The 19,104-nt window shown below is 41.5% G+C and overlaps 2 protein-coding genes across 13 annotated transcripts; one reads left to right on the top strand and one right to left on the bottom strand.

The window, feature by feature from the left end:
• Positions 1-224: 224 nt before the first annotated feature.
• LOC123768511 (ubiquitin carboxyl-terminal hydrolase 25) lies at positions 225-17,748 on the bottom strand. 12 transcript variants are annotated; one of them, XM_045759146.2, is made up of 4 exons: positions 17,713-17,748; positions 7,927-12,161; positions 6,331-6,440; positions 225-2,423 (listed from the first exon to the last, which is right to left on the bottom strand). In XM_045759146.2, exon 2 carries the CDS (start codon positions 11,822-11,824, stop codon positions 8,570-8,572), a length of 3,255 nt encoding a protein of 1,084 aa, XP_045615102.2. In that variant the 5' UTR covers positions 11,825-12,161; positions 17,713-17,748; the 3' UTR covers positions 225-2,423; positions 6,331-6,440; positions 7,927-8,569. The 12 variants fall into 12 exon arrangements, with proteins under 12 accessions (XP_045615102.2, XP_045615099.2, XP_069192297.1 ...); XM_045759143.2 differs by having other exon boundaries at positions 17,683-17,737; XM_069336196.1 differs by having other exon boundaries at positions 6,341-6,440; positions 17,683-17,737.
• LOC138371164 (repetin-like) lies at positions 14,732-17,083 on the top strand. Its single transcript, XM_069335998.1, has 2 exons — positions 14,732-14,765; positions 16,287-17,083. The coding sequence occupies exons 1-2, from the start codon at positions 14,732-14,734 to the stop codon at positions 17,081-17,083; spliced, it is 831 nt and encodes a 276-aa protein (XP_069192099.1).
• Positions 17,749-19,104: the final 1,356 nt, after the last annotated feature.

Raw genomic sequence — 19,104 nt, 5'->3', positions numbered from 1 at the left:
AAGGATAAAAAAGAAAAAAAAGTCTTTAAACAGGTTCTGGAATCAAATAGGTACTATGAAGGCTGCAGGATACAAATTTTGAGGGATAGCTACCTAATTTGATTAAACTGCTACATTTCAAAAGAAGATTTAAAACACAACATATGATGGATGCTGGGCTAAAAGAATAGCATAGTACATACGCTTTGGTGCAAGAGAGAGACTAAGGCCAATAAAAAAAAATATGACCAGAGTCCTACATGTATTTACAAACAAATTAACATGCGTCATAAAGCACCCTTTTTGGTATTTGTTATTAGTATAATGAATAAGACCAATTAGGAGTATTTCAACAATAATAATCTTTCGTACTCGAGTGACAACAGTTCTGCCATTTATCGGTATGGTTAATATTTGCACTCGCTGAAATTATCTTTCTTCCAATCTATACGAGACCAATCTCTCGACCCCAAAATATTACTTCAGTGCATATCTTATATATGTACAAGCAACAAAGGAAAACATTTGTAAGAGCTGTACACAATTTTTAACAAAATTAGGGGCAAAATACCCTTGAATTAAAGTATTTTTCGATGCTAACATAAACAGGAGGTAAAGCCTTTTCAAGTGGCAAAATGACATTGTTACATATTTACATTATGTTCATTGCTAAGAAGAGAAGGGAAGTAACTTGTGAACAGTTATCTTACAAAAACACTAAAGGACTGTACATTATTCTGAACTTATTACAGGTCCTGAACACATCACATGACACTTGGAATAACCAATAGGAACAGTCGATGTCCAGTGGCAGGTGAATGGTGGGTTCAACACATTAAATAAAAAACCCTCCAATAAAACCACGCGAGTCACAAAACTGAAATTGATTTGTCGTGAATTCTCAAAATCAGTCCCTTTTAAGCCATGAAAAATTAAGCACACAGAATCACTTTCAATTTTGCTTCAATCATTTTTGCCTTTATTATTTTGTTGCTATAATTATTTGTTTCACTATATTTCAGTGAACTAAAGTTCTTTTGAAGATTTAGCCAATACAAAATCCATACAAGTTGTCCTAAGAAAACTTTACTTCTCTTGACAATTTTTAGCTAAATTGAAATACACTTTCTCTATTTCACCAAAAGAAATACACCTCCAAATGCAGGCGATGAGTCACAATAACGTGGCTGAAGTATGTTGACCAGACCACACACTAGAAGTTGAAGGGACGACGACGTTTCGGTCCGTCCTGGACCATTCTCAAGTCGATTGTGAATGGTCCAGGACGGACCGAAACGTCGTCGTCCCTTCAACTTCTAGTGTGTGGTCTGGTCAACACCTCCAAATCTTTGTAAAGGTATGGAGTACAAGATATACTACTAGCCCCACCAGTAAAAACCCTTGACCAGCCCCCGAAACACGGAAATTACAATTTTCTAACTGGTAAAAATTCACTAATCTCTGGAACAGCGCAGAAATGACTTCATTAGCTACTGGTAGATAAGTACAATGTAATGAATTGCTTTCATTGTTAAATAAGGGATCAGATTACAATTACCTCGGTAGTTTTTGGCTGCCGTTATTCAAGCTATACTGATGTTATAGATAGCTTATGTGCTATTGCTGTTCCAGCTATGATCTTGGCTTCCTGTTGTGACCAACAATTGAATATCCATTATAGTCAGCACTTGGCATTCTGTCTTGCTAATGAAACCAATTCTTCCTTTGCAAATGTAATGCGCTTTTAACCTTGTGCTGCAGTTTTTTTTTTTTACCTACTGTACACTAAATTTTATATTTACATGTTTATAAACAAAATCATATTTAAATTTTAAATATATAACAAAATAGAGCACAAAAAACTATTTTCTTACATTACTAATTGGGTTTCTGTAGTAATTTGCTACTGAATTTCACAATTATATTAAGAAGTTAATTAATTATTCAGTTATTGTATTTCACTACAACTGGATAAATTATTCCATTATTTCACCACAAACAAATGGACGATTAAATGTTCTCTTGATAAAACTCTGCTATACTGAAGCACTTATGGTACTTTTTACAGCTTATTTTTAATTAGGTTAAAAATTGGTTTGTATAACTTCCTACAGTTGTTGAAAGTTCCTGCAGGTTCCCATTTTCTAAATTTAGTTTTCACAGTTTAATATAATATTTTGACAACCTTCAGATTACTTCCAAATTAAATATACTTGTAATTAGCCATTACATCTTATTACATTTCATGACTGCAATTACTGTTCTCTTTTAGAACTTAAATTAGCTGCAGGGCAAGTAGATTGGACACCCAAGAAATGAGTTTGCTAAATACTGTCTTTTCCACGAGTAGTGCTTCAAACAGTGATACCTCTTCAACATGTCAGGTGCTGAGAGTTGATTACTGTACTTGGTGCTGGGACACTGCATTTCAATACCTATGGTACCTGAAAGGAAAATAAAAATTATTATAGTAACTACAAATACACAGTCTCCGTGGTGTAGTGGTAAGACACTCGCCTGGCGTTCCACGAGCGCTATGTCATGGGTTCGTATCCTGGCCGGGGAGGATTTACTGGGCGCAATTCCTTAACTGTAGCCTCTGTTTAACGCAACAGTAAAATGTGTACTTGGATGAAAAAACGATTCTTCACGGCAGGGGATCGTATTCCAGGGACCTGCCCGAAACGCTACGCGTACTAGTGGCTGTACAAGAATGTAATAACTCTTGTATATATCTCAAAAAAAAAAAAAAAAAAAATGTGTATCTTCACATACAGATATACTGAACAAGTAATTATCAAAAGATGGCACCAAACCAGGAAGGCTATGTAGCACCATCAAATATGCGGAATAATCAGAGGGCGCTAAATATCACAAAGGATGCTAATATGAGAACAGAAACACACAAGGCGAACGACATCAAAAGTATCCGATTCACCAAGAATTCTACCGAGGGACAAGTGACTGCGAGGGATGATATACTGGACAAGTCAACTAAATACTAAAAACCAACACAACACATTACATTTTTTTCGTGTATTTTCACCAGCATAAGTTATACAGCTGTACCATTTTCACCAGCATGGGTTACAAAGGCTACGCCATTTTCACCGGTATGAGTTACAAAGGCTCCGGGGCAAGATTGGGGCAAACAGGTAAGCCTCTAGCAGTTCAAAGAAAGAACTGTCCAGGAATACCCAAAAACCTGACCCATCACAAACCACTTGAGCAGCTGGGGATAGCAAAAACTTTGCTAAACCCCTAGAGAAAACATGGGAATGTTGGCAAGCAAGGAGGAGAAAGGAACATCACATCTCAACCAAAATGTAGAAGTGGCGAAATTCTGAACCTGGAGGAGGAACTGAAACAAAACCACCTACACTGCCAATGCAAAAGAATGTCTGTTGAAAACCTCCACACACACAAGATGCATATCTAAGGACCCTAATGGAACCTAAAATACACACAGGGAGTAACCGAGAAATCCAGAGCCAGAATTCATACCAGACGTCTGGCAGATAACGTCCCTCCACAATGATGGATTCATGCCCTCTCCTTGTATAAAACAAATTTTCAAATCTAAAGGAAACCAAACCCAGATGGGAAACAGACTCAACTACCTCTGCTACAGGCAAGGAAGAGGCAAAGAAGGGGCAAGAGACCATACCACCACAAAACAATGACAGTGTAAGGACAAAACCAAAGCGAGAGGGAATATAAACAAACTGGGAGGATGCCTGTGGAAGCAGGATGAATGATCATCAGCATATAGTAAAATTGATGTGTATCCTTTATAACACCCACACAAAAAGTATGGCCTTGGCACACCAGCCCATATCTCGACCACACTAAAGACTTGCTTATGATTTCCAGGCCCAGACAGTGACAACTGAGCAGGGGTATCAAGCACAAGTGGCCACTCAACAGGAACAATGGTAGCTACAAAGGGTATAAACAGCATGCTGGAAAAAAAACCACTCAAACCCCTACACACACATCCAGCAAAGAAAACTTAAACCACCCCAACCCTCACAGAAAAGTCGAAGACTCCTTTTCTTCTAACTTTGGCATACAATATATAACACTTCTAGCCTCCATTCATAGTTCTTATTTTTCAGTTCTGAAAGCCATTTTGTAGCATTTCTTTGCACCTTTTCATATTTAATGATGTGCTGCTTGAGAGCGCCTGACAGCTGGGTGGACAGCGCTTCGGATTTGTAGTACTGAGGTTCCAGGTTCGATCCCCGGTGGAGGTAGAGACAAATGGGCAAATGTTTCTTTCACCCTGATGCCCCTGTTCACCTAGCAGTAAATAGGTACCTGGGAGTTAGACAGCTGCTACGGGCTGCTTCCTAGGGGGTGTAACAAAAAGGAGGCCTGGTTGAAGACTGGGCCGCGGGGACGCTAAACCCCGAAATCATCTCGGATAACTAAGATAACCATACAACTGCTGCATATTCCAATTTTGGTCCAAATGGAGGTTATAAACAATTTCTTTAATATTTCACAATCCATGTACAGTATTTAAAAACGATACTAAAGTGGGAAAGCTCAGCATATACTCTTTGCTTGAAGTCTTTGGTGACAGTTTAATATCCAGAACCACCTCTAAATCTCTGTCACAGTTCTTTAATGCCTTTCCACATCATTTCAATTAGTATTAAGCTTGTCATTTAAGTTTATCATGCCCGAAACGCTTTGCGTAATAGTGGCTTTAGGCATTGTATGTACTAGCTATACCTATAAGTTAAACAATCCTTGTAAATATTTATTGTATGTATGTACCTTACCTAAATAAAATTGTATTGTATTGTATTGTATTGTATTTGTAGGCTGTGTGTGTGGCCTATTTTTTCCTACTCCACTTTCCCACAACATGGCATTTATTCATATTTAATTCCATTTGCCAAGTACTGTTCCATTCACTTATTTTGTCCAGGTCATCTTGAAGGGCATGACAATCATCTAAGTCCCTTATCTTCTATAGTAGCTAAGCATCATCATCAGGCATGTTCATATAGTTCTGTATTCATTCTGGTAGGTCATTTACATAGACGATGAATATCACTGGTGCAAGAAGTAAGCCCTGAAGTACTCTGTTTGTAACACGTCTCCAGTCAGATACATTGCCCCTGATTACTGCTCTAATCTTTCTGTCAGTTAGAACATTTTTCAACCATGTCAGACAGTCTGCTTGTAATTTTTTTTTTTTTTTTTTTTTTTGAGATATATACAAGAGTTGTTACATTCTTGTACAGCCACTAGTACGCGTAGCGTTTCGGGCAGGTCCCTGGAATACGATCCCCACCGCGAAGAATCGTTGTTACAACCAAGTACCCATTTTACTGTTGAGTTAAACAGAGGCTACAGTTAAGGATTAGCAGTAAATCCTCCCCGGCCAGGATACGAACCCATGACAAAGCACTCGCGGAACGCCAGGCGAGTGTCTTACCACCACACCACGGAGACTGGTAAACTGACTGACTGACTGACTTGTAACACCTCCAGCATATTCATGTTTCCAAAACCTCTTGTGTGGGACTGTCAAAAGCCTTTGATGCTCAGACATACGAAGTCAACATAGAGAGCAGGGATAAAAGGTGGGTGTAGAACATAGTTCTTCAAAGTCCGGGTCATAATAACATGCTGACTGGCTCGCTGGTTCACAATAAATAAATAAATAGAGAAAAATATTGGTCAATGAAATAATTAAGAATTTGAAATATGTATATAATAATCTTGTTATACCTTTGTCGTCAATAATTTGTTTAACTACAGTATTAAATTATTTAATCATAACACTAATAGTTGCCTTGGCATGGTTAAAAAATGACAAGAGAGGTTAAATGAGAGAGGAAGAAGGGATAGTCAGCAAGACAATTCAAATGCATACATTATGACAGGTGTGTTCCACACATCTATGTCTTTGAAATGATCACCACTTTAGTTGCATTTGAACTTCAAGTGTGTCATGTGGAGCTTTTTTTTTTTAAGTTGTATTGAGTTTATACTCTAATCCTGGAATAAAATAAATCTCTTTGTTAATATAATAACTGGAGTTGCTTCTTAATAATTAAAGACTCCTTGTACAACTGAGAAAGACAGGTCTGTAGGTGAAAATGTGATGAGTGTCTGCATCCTCTTCAGCCAAGAATAAAAAGTAGATGGTTCAGTCAAGATCTCTGAAGTACAGTAAGAAAACGGAAATGATTTCAGAGCTGGGGACCAAACTAGAGTTTGTCGTGGATTCAGAATAAGTAACACAATCATAGTTGACATCTGTGAAGAGGCCCTGGTATCGCAGCCAACATCCCTGGCAATAATGTATGTGGTGCGAGACAACAACAGTACCTATACTTGCGTTTAGTCGGACATTCTTGATGATCATGGCGGCTCTTCAACATGAAGCACGGTCAGCTGGTTCCTGAGACTGAGCTTCAACAACATGCATGCCAGACTGTCTGAAATGGATGGTAACATTTTGCTCAATCTATTTGATCTATTGTGAATGTAGGAAATCAACAACTGTATATTTCTCAGTAAAATTAAGAAAATATATTTGGTCTAATAAGACTGACCAAACATATCATATGAAGGAGCATGTGATTATTTGGTTATTTCTGAAGATAAACTTAAGGTTATCTTGAGGTTATCTTGAGATGATTTCGGGGCTTATTTAGTGTCCTCGCGGCCCGGTCCTCGACCAGGCCTCCACCCCCAGGAAGCAGCCCGTGACAGCTGACTAACTCCCAGGTACCTATTTACTGCTAGGTAACAGGGGCATTCAGGGTGAAAGAAACTTTGCCCATTTGTTTCTGCCTCGTGCGGGAATCGAACCCGCGCCACAGAATTACGAGTCCTGCGCGCTATCCACCAGGCTACGAGGCCCCTTACTACTTACAAGGTTACTACTACTTTTCCTTATGTATTTACCAGATGTGTACTAATTAAGTTTGTTACCTGTATGTGTTTTAAATCTGACTTTTCTAAGTACAGTACATGATCTTAGTGAAAATGAAATCTCTGTTAATGCTGCAAAAGTTATATATTTGTTTAATTTTATAAACTACTTTACTAAATTAATTTAAAATATTTTGCTGAAGTGCCAGGACTATGAATTAGCACCAGTGGGATCAGCTGATGAGCACCATTACTCACCATACCCAAAAAAATACCAAAAAGAATGACATTTCCTGATGTCATCTCTGGAAAACGATGACCAGTATTGGTCATCCATAGAAAACTGATGAGAACCAGTAATATACTAAGAGATAATTCGTGGAAAGTGGAGAAACAATTATTAAATTATTATCCTAACGTGACGAGCCACAGGTACAGCATTCAATGTCTGCAGAATATCACAATCAAATAATTGATGACCTAAACCTATGGAATCTTAATTTGCACAAAGTATTATTAAAATGTTGCCCTCGAGGGCAAACTGTAAATATCACAACATAATATTTGTGCAGTATTTGGTTGTTATTTATTCATTTAAATATTTACAAGACACTAAAATGAGTTTTGATGAGTTTAAGTCCTGATACATTATCCTACAGCTGGTGTTAACACTCATATAGCTGAATTGAAGAAGGGGAGGAGTGGGGATTGATTGCCCAGAAGAGACATGTGATCATCTGTCAGTCTGTCTATTGTTCTCTGTCTAGTCTGGCAGTCTGTGGCACTGACTCTGTGCAGTCTGTATGGTAGATGCTGACAGCCTGTCTAGCTTGTCTTGCCTGACACCCCAACTTCAAATTATTTTGTGGCTTTACACGAGTGCTGTAAGACACCAACGAAATACTGGAATCATATGGTAACATTGGTATTCATACACTTATGCAAGACCCTGATCATCATTTGATGATCAAAACATGAGGATAACTGCACTTTGGGGAGTTAAAAAAAAAATTATCCATGTTAACACCAGCTGAGAAGAACACTTACGTTTAAGTAACTGCATCCACTTGGTTTCCCTCTCGTTGATGTGTAGGTCTCGAGTCTTTTCTTGATGGACATATCAAGAGAATTATTTCTCATCTTGGCTTGACAGTGTTCATGGCATGATTTCTCCAAAAATAGCAAGCAGGATTGGATGAGATTTTGCATTAAATGCTTAAGTGTAATAAATAATAAAAATAAATAAAAATATGTCTATTGAAAAATAGTGATCATGAATAATAAATACCAAAATAAGCTCTCCCAATATTGGTCAGCACACTAAAATTGGATAAGCATTCCCTGCAATACAGGGCAGAACAGGCATTAAATCGGGAACAGTATTAGGTAGTTTATGTTAACTTCTTTCTTAAAAGGATGTGTGACAGACTTTGGTGAGGCAAAGTACAATATATACACAACGTTTTTATACAGTACAATTCTTCATGACTTGGCTTGGTTAAGACAACTTATGCTGATTGCTAAAAAGCTAAAAGGGAAGCTTTTCTAAGTGCTTTCAGATCCAGAAATCTTTTAAGTTTATCACAGGTTTAGCAAGAATATCTTTACATAACTAAAGCTTTTCCATAGAATCACATGTCTCTTTAACACTTAAAACAACAGGTTGTGTGGAGACTAAAGAGCAACAGTCTCACAAATCACTCGTCTGTGCCTTACATTTACTCTTGGCTGTCATCACAGTCGTACAGGTCTCAACGTATTGTTTATAAAGTGCAAGGACAGTCGGAGGACGAGGAATCTGCAATGGAATTATCCCCTTGGTTTCACCACCTCCACTCAGCACCCCTTCCAATATCTGTTCAATCATCTTTGATTTACTTGGTGACCCTATTTCCCTTTCCAGTAACTGGCACCAATGGGCACGAACATCATCTGCCGTGGCCTTGTCTTCTTCCACACCACCTAACTGAGTTAAAGCAGGTATAATCAAAGAGTTCACTCTTCCATGAATTTCCCTAACGTGTTGCTCTTCTCCATTAAGAAATGCCTCGATAAGTTGTTCATTTAGAGTCAGTAAGCATGCACGTCTGCACTTCCAAAGTACTTGTCTATCCAATGTCTTTTTGGTACCCGATGGTGGTCGATCTTTCAGCTCGGTATGAATTCGACAAGCACGCAACAATAGAGGTAGAGCACGTTCTAAATTACCTTTATCATAATGACGATACCCATATACTAGGTGCCAGGCACAGTCAATGAGGGAACGGTAGTGTCGTCGCCAGCCACGGTACTCGGGCCCTTCAGTACGCTGGTGCTGTTCCCGAAGCTGATGCAAGTATTGTGCAGCCTCGAGTGCTACTCTTTCCACTACAGGTGTGCGTTCACTTATATTATGTGCTACTTGTAAGACTACCTCACATCCATACCATCGCAAAAGTGTGTCTACATTCTGGTTATTTCGTATAAGGTACACCCCAAAGTCTAAAATAGAAGGTTCACTATAAGGATTGCTCTCGTCATTTACATCAGCAAAACTCTGAAGACGTACAAATTCATTAATCAAGACAGTATTCAACAGAGTCCCACGTTCTCGTTGCAATGCATTTTCATCTTTTTTAGCAAGAGCATCAAGAATGGTTTGAGTGAGCATAGTTTGAACCTCAGTGAAAAAACTTGCTTCGTCAGCTTCCTGAACGCAGATGATATCAGGGGAGTTTGGGGCTGTAACTGGCACTAATGGCATATTATTATCCCATGAACTGGTGCCACTTTGTTGATCTTGCAAATCCCCTGAAGTGTCCTTCCCTTTGTCACTCTTCTGCTTCAGATCCCAATCCTCCAATTCTCTCATGAATGCTAAATTGTCATTTTTGACATACTCTTGCAAGTCGATAGCACAACTGGCCATCATGCTTTCTATGGTCTCTGGCGTTTGAGGAAAGAGTGTATTATAGCGACTCTCATCAATATAAAGGAGGCAATATGCACTTGCATTGTTCTGGCCACCAACACTATCCTGCAGAAGCTCTTCCCAGTTTGATTCAACAACTTGTATGTCATTGAATTTCATCCATGTTTTGCGTGTATTATCAAATGTATAAACCCAGTAATGACCTCCAGAGGCCTGCCCTTCATGAACTACTACAGCATGTAACCTATATGGAATCTGTTTTAGATAGTGTTCATCATACATTTTATTCAGTTGTTGCTGAAGCTCGCTAATACATTGACGGAGTTCTGCAACTTGTGAGTTTATGTCCTGAAGCCATCGTGAAAGACAAGTTTGCAAAATGGATAATTCAGAAGTAGTTATGTTTCGTGGTGCTGGAGGGAGTATCCTCATTCTTTTGGATGGAGATGGCATCTGCTGTGGCTCCTCATCCCCCTCTCCCTCATTAGAGCCAAGGTTATTTGATACTACTGCTTCTTTCACTATTAAGCTGTCTTCTAGCTCTTCTTTTAATATTAAATTATTTATGACGGCTTCCCCTGCTATTAATATCCTCGACTTGTTCTCCTTTTCCGTGCCATTTTCCTCTAAACGTTCTTTTTTAACTTCTGGGGCATCAGCCATTTCAACATCATTTTCAACTGCTTCAAGCCCATCCACCTCCATCATAGATGGAGATGGAACAGAATTAGCTTCTGTTTCCGATACTGGGTTAAGGCCAGTTTGTGCAAAATCTAGAGTGTATTTGAGGATATCTCCAATTGGATATTTTGCTTCACCAGTACCATACTTTTGGTATCTATCAAGAGTTTTCGTTAAACTATTCAATTCCCCCTTTAATTTAGCAACTCTTATGTGTTTCTCTTTTATAATCTTTTTATTGATTTCCATATAGCGATCCATAAACAAAAACTCTGGAAATACAAATTTATTGTGAACTTTCTCAGCTCTCTTTTTCTCATGAGAATACTCGTATCGAGACAAAGAAAATATTAAAACAGGTGGCAACATCTTAAACCAGGTTTCCTGTTGCACCGGTTCAACAACATCCCCGAGTGTGTTTGGCATACAGCTAGCCATTGATGCCAAGATACTGTCATGAATATCTTCAAAATTCATCACATGTAGGGGATACTGGCCAAATGCTTCCTGTTTTGGACCATTATCATCATCACATATTTCTTTTTTTGACTGACCATAAAAAAGTTTCATAATTGGATTATCAAAATCAGCATCCTTAGAGACATGGCATCCAGAACTCTCCTTTTCTACTCCCTGTCGACGTAGCAGTTGCTGAAATTCTTCTTCCAGTCTCTCTAGTAGTTTGTGGGTGAATTCACAAACATCCTGCTGGGCATTTTTTCTCATTTCCTGCCCTTGAAATATATGAACAGCATGAGTAGGGTCTATATACTTTCTATTTGAGCCAATCATTAAAGAAAATAGTTTACGTAAAGCTGGAACAAGCTGTCTAGAAGATTTTTGCGTTTCCTCCATTTGCTCAACATCCCCATTTTGAGAAAAATTAAGGATCAAATCTCGAAACACCGGTATGTGAAAGAGAGGTTGTATAACAACATTAAACCAACAAGAGTTGCCTATATTTTTAAGCCCCACAGGAACTCCAGGTTGTCGTTTACGTTCCTGCGGATTCAAAAGGTCAATAGTAGCCTGAGGTTGCGATTCCTTTAGGCTAGCTTCTAAGGCTCGAGAAACTTCTTGATCCTCGGCTGATACACCCTGCAGAGTAGTAGTGCCCTGCTGGTCCTGCAGACTGAGAGCAATCGCCTTCTGCAAGTCGTCATTCTCATCACAAGACAGATCAATTGTGGGTATATCCTTATTTGTAGGAGGCTCCTGAGGAGGCGGATGATCACCTGGACCCGCAGTGGGCTTGGGAGGGTCAGATCCCACTGTGATGGATGGAGGCATAGCGGCCTCCAGGGGGGGCACAATGTCACTCTCACCGGTCTTGTCGCGCGCCACCCCACACATGGGACACCTGCCTCACACCTCACCAAGCCACAAAACTTGAAGGCTACTTCATTGAAAGATGAATCGTCTTATTACCTTCAGCAAAATGGATTTCATATTTATAATACGTAGTAATATCCACATAAAAGCACAACATTAATAACTTGGTGTAATATTATTTTTCATTATATACACAATTTTTAATATATTATTTACATTTGTGAAAACCACACAAATGTCGAGTTTATTTTGTGGCCTTTTTCCGGTTTTGTTATTTGAACCTTTCCATCTATGAAGACCTGTATGTGGCCTTTTCACACATTTATTATATTTTAATCACGATTTTGTTTATTAAATTCTGAAAAATAAAGACCATAATAGTTTTAGTAGACACAAGGCATAAACAATTATTTTAATTACCCAATGTGTTAACAAATTTTATGCCCAATTGTCTTCTGTATGCCAATTAAGTGGCATTTCCAATACACAAAAATCATTAGCATTCATTAAACAATACAAAAAGATAATTAACAATATATATGATTACATTATACAAACCATTTAACAATGAAATAATACAACCTATCCTTCTACCCCAATGTTAGTATAGTGTATAAATACTAAATCCTTGTAAACTCAATACACTAAAGATAAACTATTACAGTGTATAGTACAGCCTCACTTCAACAACATCTAATATTTGTAGCGAGTAAACGTTATATTCGCTCCAACCTCTCATTACATCAGTGATAAACTTAATTAGCACTGATTATGACTAATCAAATCCTTTCCCCTAAATACAGGAAACATTCTTTCCATCCTCTTGGAGGAAGCTGAGGTGTAGTCACCAAATATAAGCAAGCGAAAAGTGAATAGCCATCAGTGCAATTTCCACAGAAATTCAGATAACTTCAGTACAGACACTTTGGATTTACCACACCTCTTCAACCTCAAGAATGTAGCACTCTGCATGTACAGTTCTAATCGACCCCAAGACACTACAGCTTCAACACAGAGAAGACAGCAGACTACAACCGCATCGAGTTACAATAGACACTCGCGATTCCCCATTGAACCGCCACGCTCTCCCTCATAGAGCTCCGCGACTCCGGTCTCACTCAGCTCTCTATTCTGCTCCAAGCTCTGTCTCAACGTCTACGACACTGCCAACAACCGACTACAGTAATCAAGACTACTAAATAAATATGAAACCCACTAAACACTGTATCTAATCTACCCAACAACATTCTGAAAATGTAGGACAGGTAAGCTACAAGGCTTTCTCTGTATACAAGGTAAGGTAATTATCAAAAGAAGGCACCAATCCGGGAAGGCTATGTAGCACCATCAAAATGCGAAATAATCAGAGGGCGCTAAATATCACCAAGAATGTCAATACGAGAACAAAATCGCATAAGGCGAACGATATCAAAAGTATCCGATTCACCTAGAATTCTATCGAGGGACAAGTGACCGCGAGGGACGGTCGGAAAGCAATTCTCTGTATACAAAACTTTCCTAACTGTATCTTACCCGCCATACTAAACTATACTTTCTTCAGTATCATAGCAGATATAAAAACATTCACATACTGTACTGTATATTAAAAACATATACAGTATGCAGATAATACACAGAAAAGGTGATTAAACCCTGCACTGTGACTCATTGACTCATACGTCAGGCTGCGAGCAGCCGCGTCTAACAGCCTGGTTGATCAGTCCAGCAACCAGGAGGCCTGGTCGACGACCGGGCCGCGGGGACACTAAGCCCCGGAAGCACCTCAAGGTAGCCTCAAGGTAGGTAGCCTGTGCATAGCACCTTATGTGCTTGTTGAGTGGCGAGCACGATTCTATATGGCATTTTGATATATAGGGAGCGATTCACATCTCCTGCGAGTACAAGGGGCTCATCCTGTAATTACCTAAGTGTAGTTACAGGATGAGAGCTACGCTTTGTGGAGTCATATCTTATTCATTTTCCAGCTTTGGCCTTACAAAGATCGTGAACAATTTCTTTAGTATTTCACCATCCATGCCCTCTCAATAATGAGAGGATATGGATGGCAAATAAAAGCCATTCTGAAGTTGGAAAGCGTAGCATAGGTTGCTAGCACAATTTTCTTTATGTGGTCCTCAGGTGATAGTTTTCTATCTAGAACCACTCCTAGATATGCATCAGAATTTTTAAAGCTTTTTTGCATAATTGCAAGTCATGTGGTCTTTTAATCCTATTCCACATTCCATAACATCATATTTATTCACATTAAATTATCTTACCTTACTTATCTTCCCTAGTATCTGAGCTCATCAGTAAACATGTTCATATAATTCTGCATTCCTTCTGGTAGTTTGTTTATGTACACAATGTACATTACCGGTGCAAGAACTGAACACTGTGGTAGTCTACTCATGACATTTTTCCAGTTCGATACATTGCCTCCGATTACTGCCCTCATTTTTGTAAGAAAATTTTTCATTCATGCTAGAAGCCTCCCTGTCACTCCTCCAGTATGCTCTAGTTTCCAAATAACCTCTTATGTGGAACTCTGGTGAAAGCCTTTTTTTAGGTCCAGATAGATGCAGTCAACCCAACCATTTCTTTCCTATAAAATTTTTGTGGCTTTATCAAAAGAAACTAAGTACTGTACTTAAATTCATTACACAAGATCTTCCAGATCAAAAACCATACTGTTTGTTGTTGCTACTACTACTACTACTATGTACTACTACTACTACAGTACAGCATGTAACTTTTCTCCAGGTGTTCTACCCATTTAATTATAATTTTTCATGATTTTGACTATTACAATGATACAGGTCTTCCCTGCTGCCACTTTTGTAGATTGGAACTACGTTAGCCTTTTTCCATATATCTACTAGGACTTATGTACACAGGAATATCTGAAAAATTAATTGAAGTGGAATGATGCGCTCAGGTGCACACACTCTTAGAACCCAAGGTGAAACTCCATCTGGGCCAACTGTTATTTATTAGCTCCTTGAGCATTTTTATATCCTTGCGCATATTTTATTTTAGAGCGGAGTATCCACAGCTCCTGCCCTGATCCACAGCGGAAGGGTTAAAACTAGATTTTACTTTAGTGTCTAAATGTTATAACATAAAATGACGACTACAGAACTGTAGAGTACTGCATTACGAAAGCCATCTTCTGCTCACCACATAAGCTAATTTGATAGTAGTATTTATATTCTAGTGTCATGAGGCTTCCTGTCACCTTTAAAAAGTTGTATGTACTGTAATTGCTGTAATGTATTTGTACTGAAGATGTAATGTAGTTCCATAAATTTTAATCAACTAAATCTTTTATAAACCTCATACAGGCAAAAATAAAAAAATAAACCGCACGAGGTCCCAAGGGTGCCGATACAGTATATATAATTTAGAATCGGCAACCTTACTCAACTTGCCAAACACTGTAGTTAATAAGTATGCAACCTAAATATATAATAATTTTGTAGGTTGTCATTACATAACACTTCACTGTCTTGGGAATCCACGAATGTCACCCAATACTGGCACTGAACTTTCAAAAGGCCTGACCAACAATAAGTTCTAATTATCTTGAGGTTATCTTGAGACGATTTCGGGGCTTTTTAGTGTCCCCGCGGCCCGGTCCTCGACCAGGCCTCCACCCCCAGGAAGCAGCCCGTGACAGCTGACTAACACCCAGGTACCTATTTTACTGCTAGGTAACAGGGCCATAGGGTGAAAGAAACTCTGCCCATTGTTTCTCGCCGGCACCTGGGATCGAACCCAGGACCACAGGATCACAAGTCCAGCGTGCTGTCCGCTCGGCCGACTGGCTCCCCTGAACGAAATTTGTTAATCTTTTGATCAAGTTTCAACCTATAACTCGACTCCACTGCAGTTTTCATTTCTAAACTCATTTCGTGGACAGCTTACAAGCAAACAAGAGATCGAGCTTTTCCCACAATTTAACAGTTTAGTATTCATTAGCAATCACTAATATTAGTACACTACATCACGACACAATGGTATAACTTTTTCACCGTTTGGAGACACGGAAGACGTCTTTAAGAGTTAACAGTTGCGATTGTATTTGTTCTAGGACCTAATGATCGTAGCTATTCACACTGATCAACAAACTATTTTAATAATGATGCATTCTATTAATGTTATCATTGCTTGCAAGTAATACAAGCAAGAAAGTGTTTCTGGCGGCAGGGAACACATTTATTGCGGCTAAGGTGGTCACTGCGGCTAGGCCGGTCACTGCGGCTAGGCCGGTCACTGCGGCTAGGCCGGTCCCTGGGGCTAGGCCGGTCCCTGGGGCTAGGCCGGTCACTGGGGCTAGGCCGGTCCCTGGGGCTAGGCCGGTCCCTGGGGCTAGGCCGGTCCCTGGGGCTAGGCCGGTCCCTGGGGCTAGGCCGGTCCCTAGGGCTAGGCCGGTCCCTAGGGCTAGGCCGGTCACTGGGACTAGGCCGGTCTCTGGGACTAGGCCGGTCTCTGGGGCTAGGCCAGTCCCTGCAGCTAACCAAGTCCTTGCAGCTAGGCCAGTCCTTGCAGCTAGGCCAGTCCTTGCAGCTAGGCCAGTCCTTGCAGCTAGGCCAGTCCCTGCAGCTAGGCCAGTCCTTGCAGCTAGACCAGTCCCTGCAGCTAGGCCAGTCCTTGCAGCTAGGCCAGTCCTTGCAGCTAGGCCAGTCCCTGCAGCTAGGCCAGTCCTTGCAGCTAGGCCAGTCCCTGCAGCTAGGCCAGTCCTTGCAGCTAGGCCAGTCCCTGCAGCTAGGCCAGTCCTTGCAGCTAGGCCAGTCCCTGCAGCTAGGCCAGTCCCTGCAGCTAGGCCAGTCCTTGCAGCTAGGCCAGTCCCTGCAGCTAGGCCAGTCCTTGCAGCTAGGCCAGTCCCTGCAGCTAGGCCAGTCCCTGCAGCTAGGCCAGTCCCTGCAGCTAGGCCAGTCCCTGCAGCTAGGCCAGTCCTTGCAGCTAGGCCAGTCCCTGCAGCTAGGCCAGTCCCTGCAGCTAGGCCAGTCCCTGCAGCTAGGCCAGTCCCTGCAGCTAGGCCAGTCCCTGCAGCTAGGCCAGTCCCTGCAGCTAGGCCAGTCCCTGCAGCTAGGCCAGTCCCTGCAGCTAGGCCAGTCCTTGCAGCTAGGCCAGTCCTTGCAGCTAGGCCAGTCCTTGCAGCTAGGCCAGTCCCTGCAGCTAGGCCAGTCCTTGCAGCTAGGCCAGTCCTTGCAGCTAGGCCAGTCCCTGCAGCTAGGCCAGTTCTTTTGGCTTGGCCAGGGTTTTTTTGTAGCTTGATCAGTCCTTGTGGCTAGGCCAGTCCTTGTGGCTAGGCCAGTCCTTGTGGCTAGGCCAGCCCTTGTGCTGCTGCTGCTGCTGTTGCTGTGGGGCTGACGACGTTGCCAGAATGGGCTGCACCGGACCAGTCCTTGTGGCTAGGCCAGCCCTTGTGCTGCTGCTGCTGCTGTGGGGCTGACGACGTTGCCAGAATGGGCTGCACCGGACCAGTCCTTGTGGCTAGGCCAGCCCTTGTGCTGCTGCTGCTGCTGTGGGGCTGACGACGTTGCCAGAATGGGCTGCACCGGACCAGTCCTTGTGGCTAACGAGCCCAATTCACTCGAGCCCCGCCCCCCGGGCTCTAATGGCCTCGTTAGCAAAGAGGCTTTTGACTAGGCCAGCCTGGGGTCACATGCGGCTTGTTTACCCTCTGCTGTGGGGGTCCATTGTGGGGGGAGAGGGGGTCACACACCCGCCCCGCCCCTCACCTGGCCCTCTGAGGGGGGTCGCTGCCCCCCTGCTGCTGGGAGAGGAGGGAGAGTGGAGCACTTTTGGGGGGGATCGAGGAACCGTGGGCGAGCCTCACACTCACACACATGCACACGGCAGCCAAGCCATACCTGGCCCCACAACACGGGAACACCACCAACCTCTGCTCCCCCCGTGACGCTCGCACTGCGCACACACACACACTCACTCATACACTCATACATACACACACTCACTCATACACACACTCACACTCATACACACACACTCACTCATACACACACACAACTTATACACACTCATATTCTCTCTCTCTCTCTCCCTCTCTTACACACACACATATACTCATACATACACACACTCACTTATATGCACACAGACACTCTCACACTCATATACACACACACACACACTTCACTCATACACACACACAACTTATACACACTCACATTCTTTTACTCACTCACTCTCTCTCTCTCTCTCTCTCTCTCTCTCTCTCTCTCTCTCTCTCTCTCTCTCTCTCTCTCTCTCTCTCTCTCTCTCTCTCTCTCTCTCTCTCTCTCTCTCTCTCTCTCTCTCTCACACACACTCACACACACACACACACACACACACATACGCACACACATACGCACACACATACACACACATACACACAAAATTAATTGCCTCACATGATTAATTGAAGTCTACGAACAGGCAAGAAAGAGAGGTGTGGGCAGACTGCATATTTTTGGACTGCCATAAAGCCTTTGATACAGTACCACTCAAGAGGCTAGTGAAAAAGCTGGAGATACAGGCAGGAGTGAAAGGGAAGGTACTCCATTGGATAACGGAGTACCTAAGCAACAGAAGACAGCGAGTCACTGTGAGGGGTGAAGCCTCAGATTGGCGAGACGTCACCAGTGGAGTCCCGCAAGGTTCAGTCCTTGGACCTATACTGTTTCTGATATATGTAAATGATCTCCCAGAGGATATAGAATCATTCCTCTCATTGTTTGCTGATGATGCAAAAATTATGAAGAAGATTAAAACAGAGGAAGATAGTAGGAGGCTACAAGATGACCTAGACAAACTGAATGAATGGTCCAACAAATGGCTACTACAGTTTAACTCCAGTAAATGCAAGGTATTGAAACTAGGCGGTGGAAACAGGAGGCCAGACACAGGATACCGAATGGGAGATGAAGTACTTCATGAAACGGACAGAGAGAAAGATCTAAGAGATGATATCACTCCAAACCTGTCTCCTGAAGCCCACATAAAAAGAATTACATTTGCGGCATAGGCGAGGCTGGCTAACATCAGAACAGCCTTAAGGAACCTGTGTAAGGAATCATTGAGAACCTTGTATACCACATATGTAAGACTAATCCTGGAGTATGCGGCCCCAGCATGGAGCAAGACTTGATCGAGTACCCAAATGAGCCACAGGGACGTTAGAAAGAACTTTTTCAGTGTCAGAGTAGTTAACAGGTGGAATGCATTAGGCAGTGATGTGGTGGAGGCTGACTCCATACACAGTTACAAATGTAGAGATGATAGAGCCCAGT

The sequence above is a fragment of the Procambarus clarkii genome, chromosome 35, assembly GCF_040958095.1.
Source record: "Procambarus clarkii isolate CNS0578487 chromosome 35, FALCON_Pclarkii_2.0, whole genome shotgun sequence".
Lineage (NCBI taxonomy): Eukaryota > Metazoa > Arthropoda > Malacostraca > Decapoda > Cambaridae > Procambarus > Procambarus clarkii.
The sequence above is the reverse complement of the archived record's forward strand: the minus strand, read 5'-3'. Positions and strand labels throughout refer to the sequence as shown.

Coding starts and splice junctions, on each gene's coding strand:
- LOC123768511 (XM_045759146.2), bottom strand. CDS start 11,824: ATGTGTGGGGTGGCGCGCGACAAGACCGGTGAGAGTGACATTGTGCCC.
- LOC138371164 (XM_069335998.1), top strand. CDS start 14,732: ATGCGCTCAGGTGCACACACTCTTAGAACCCAAG. Junction 14,766..16,286: donor ACACACTCTTAGAACCCAAG/GTGAAACTCCAT, acceptor CTCTGGGACTAG/GCCGGTCTCTGGGGCTAGGC.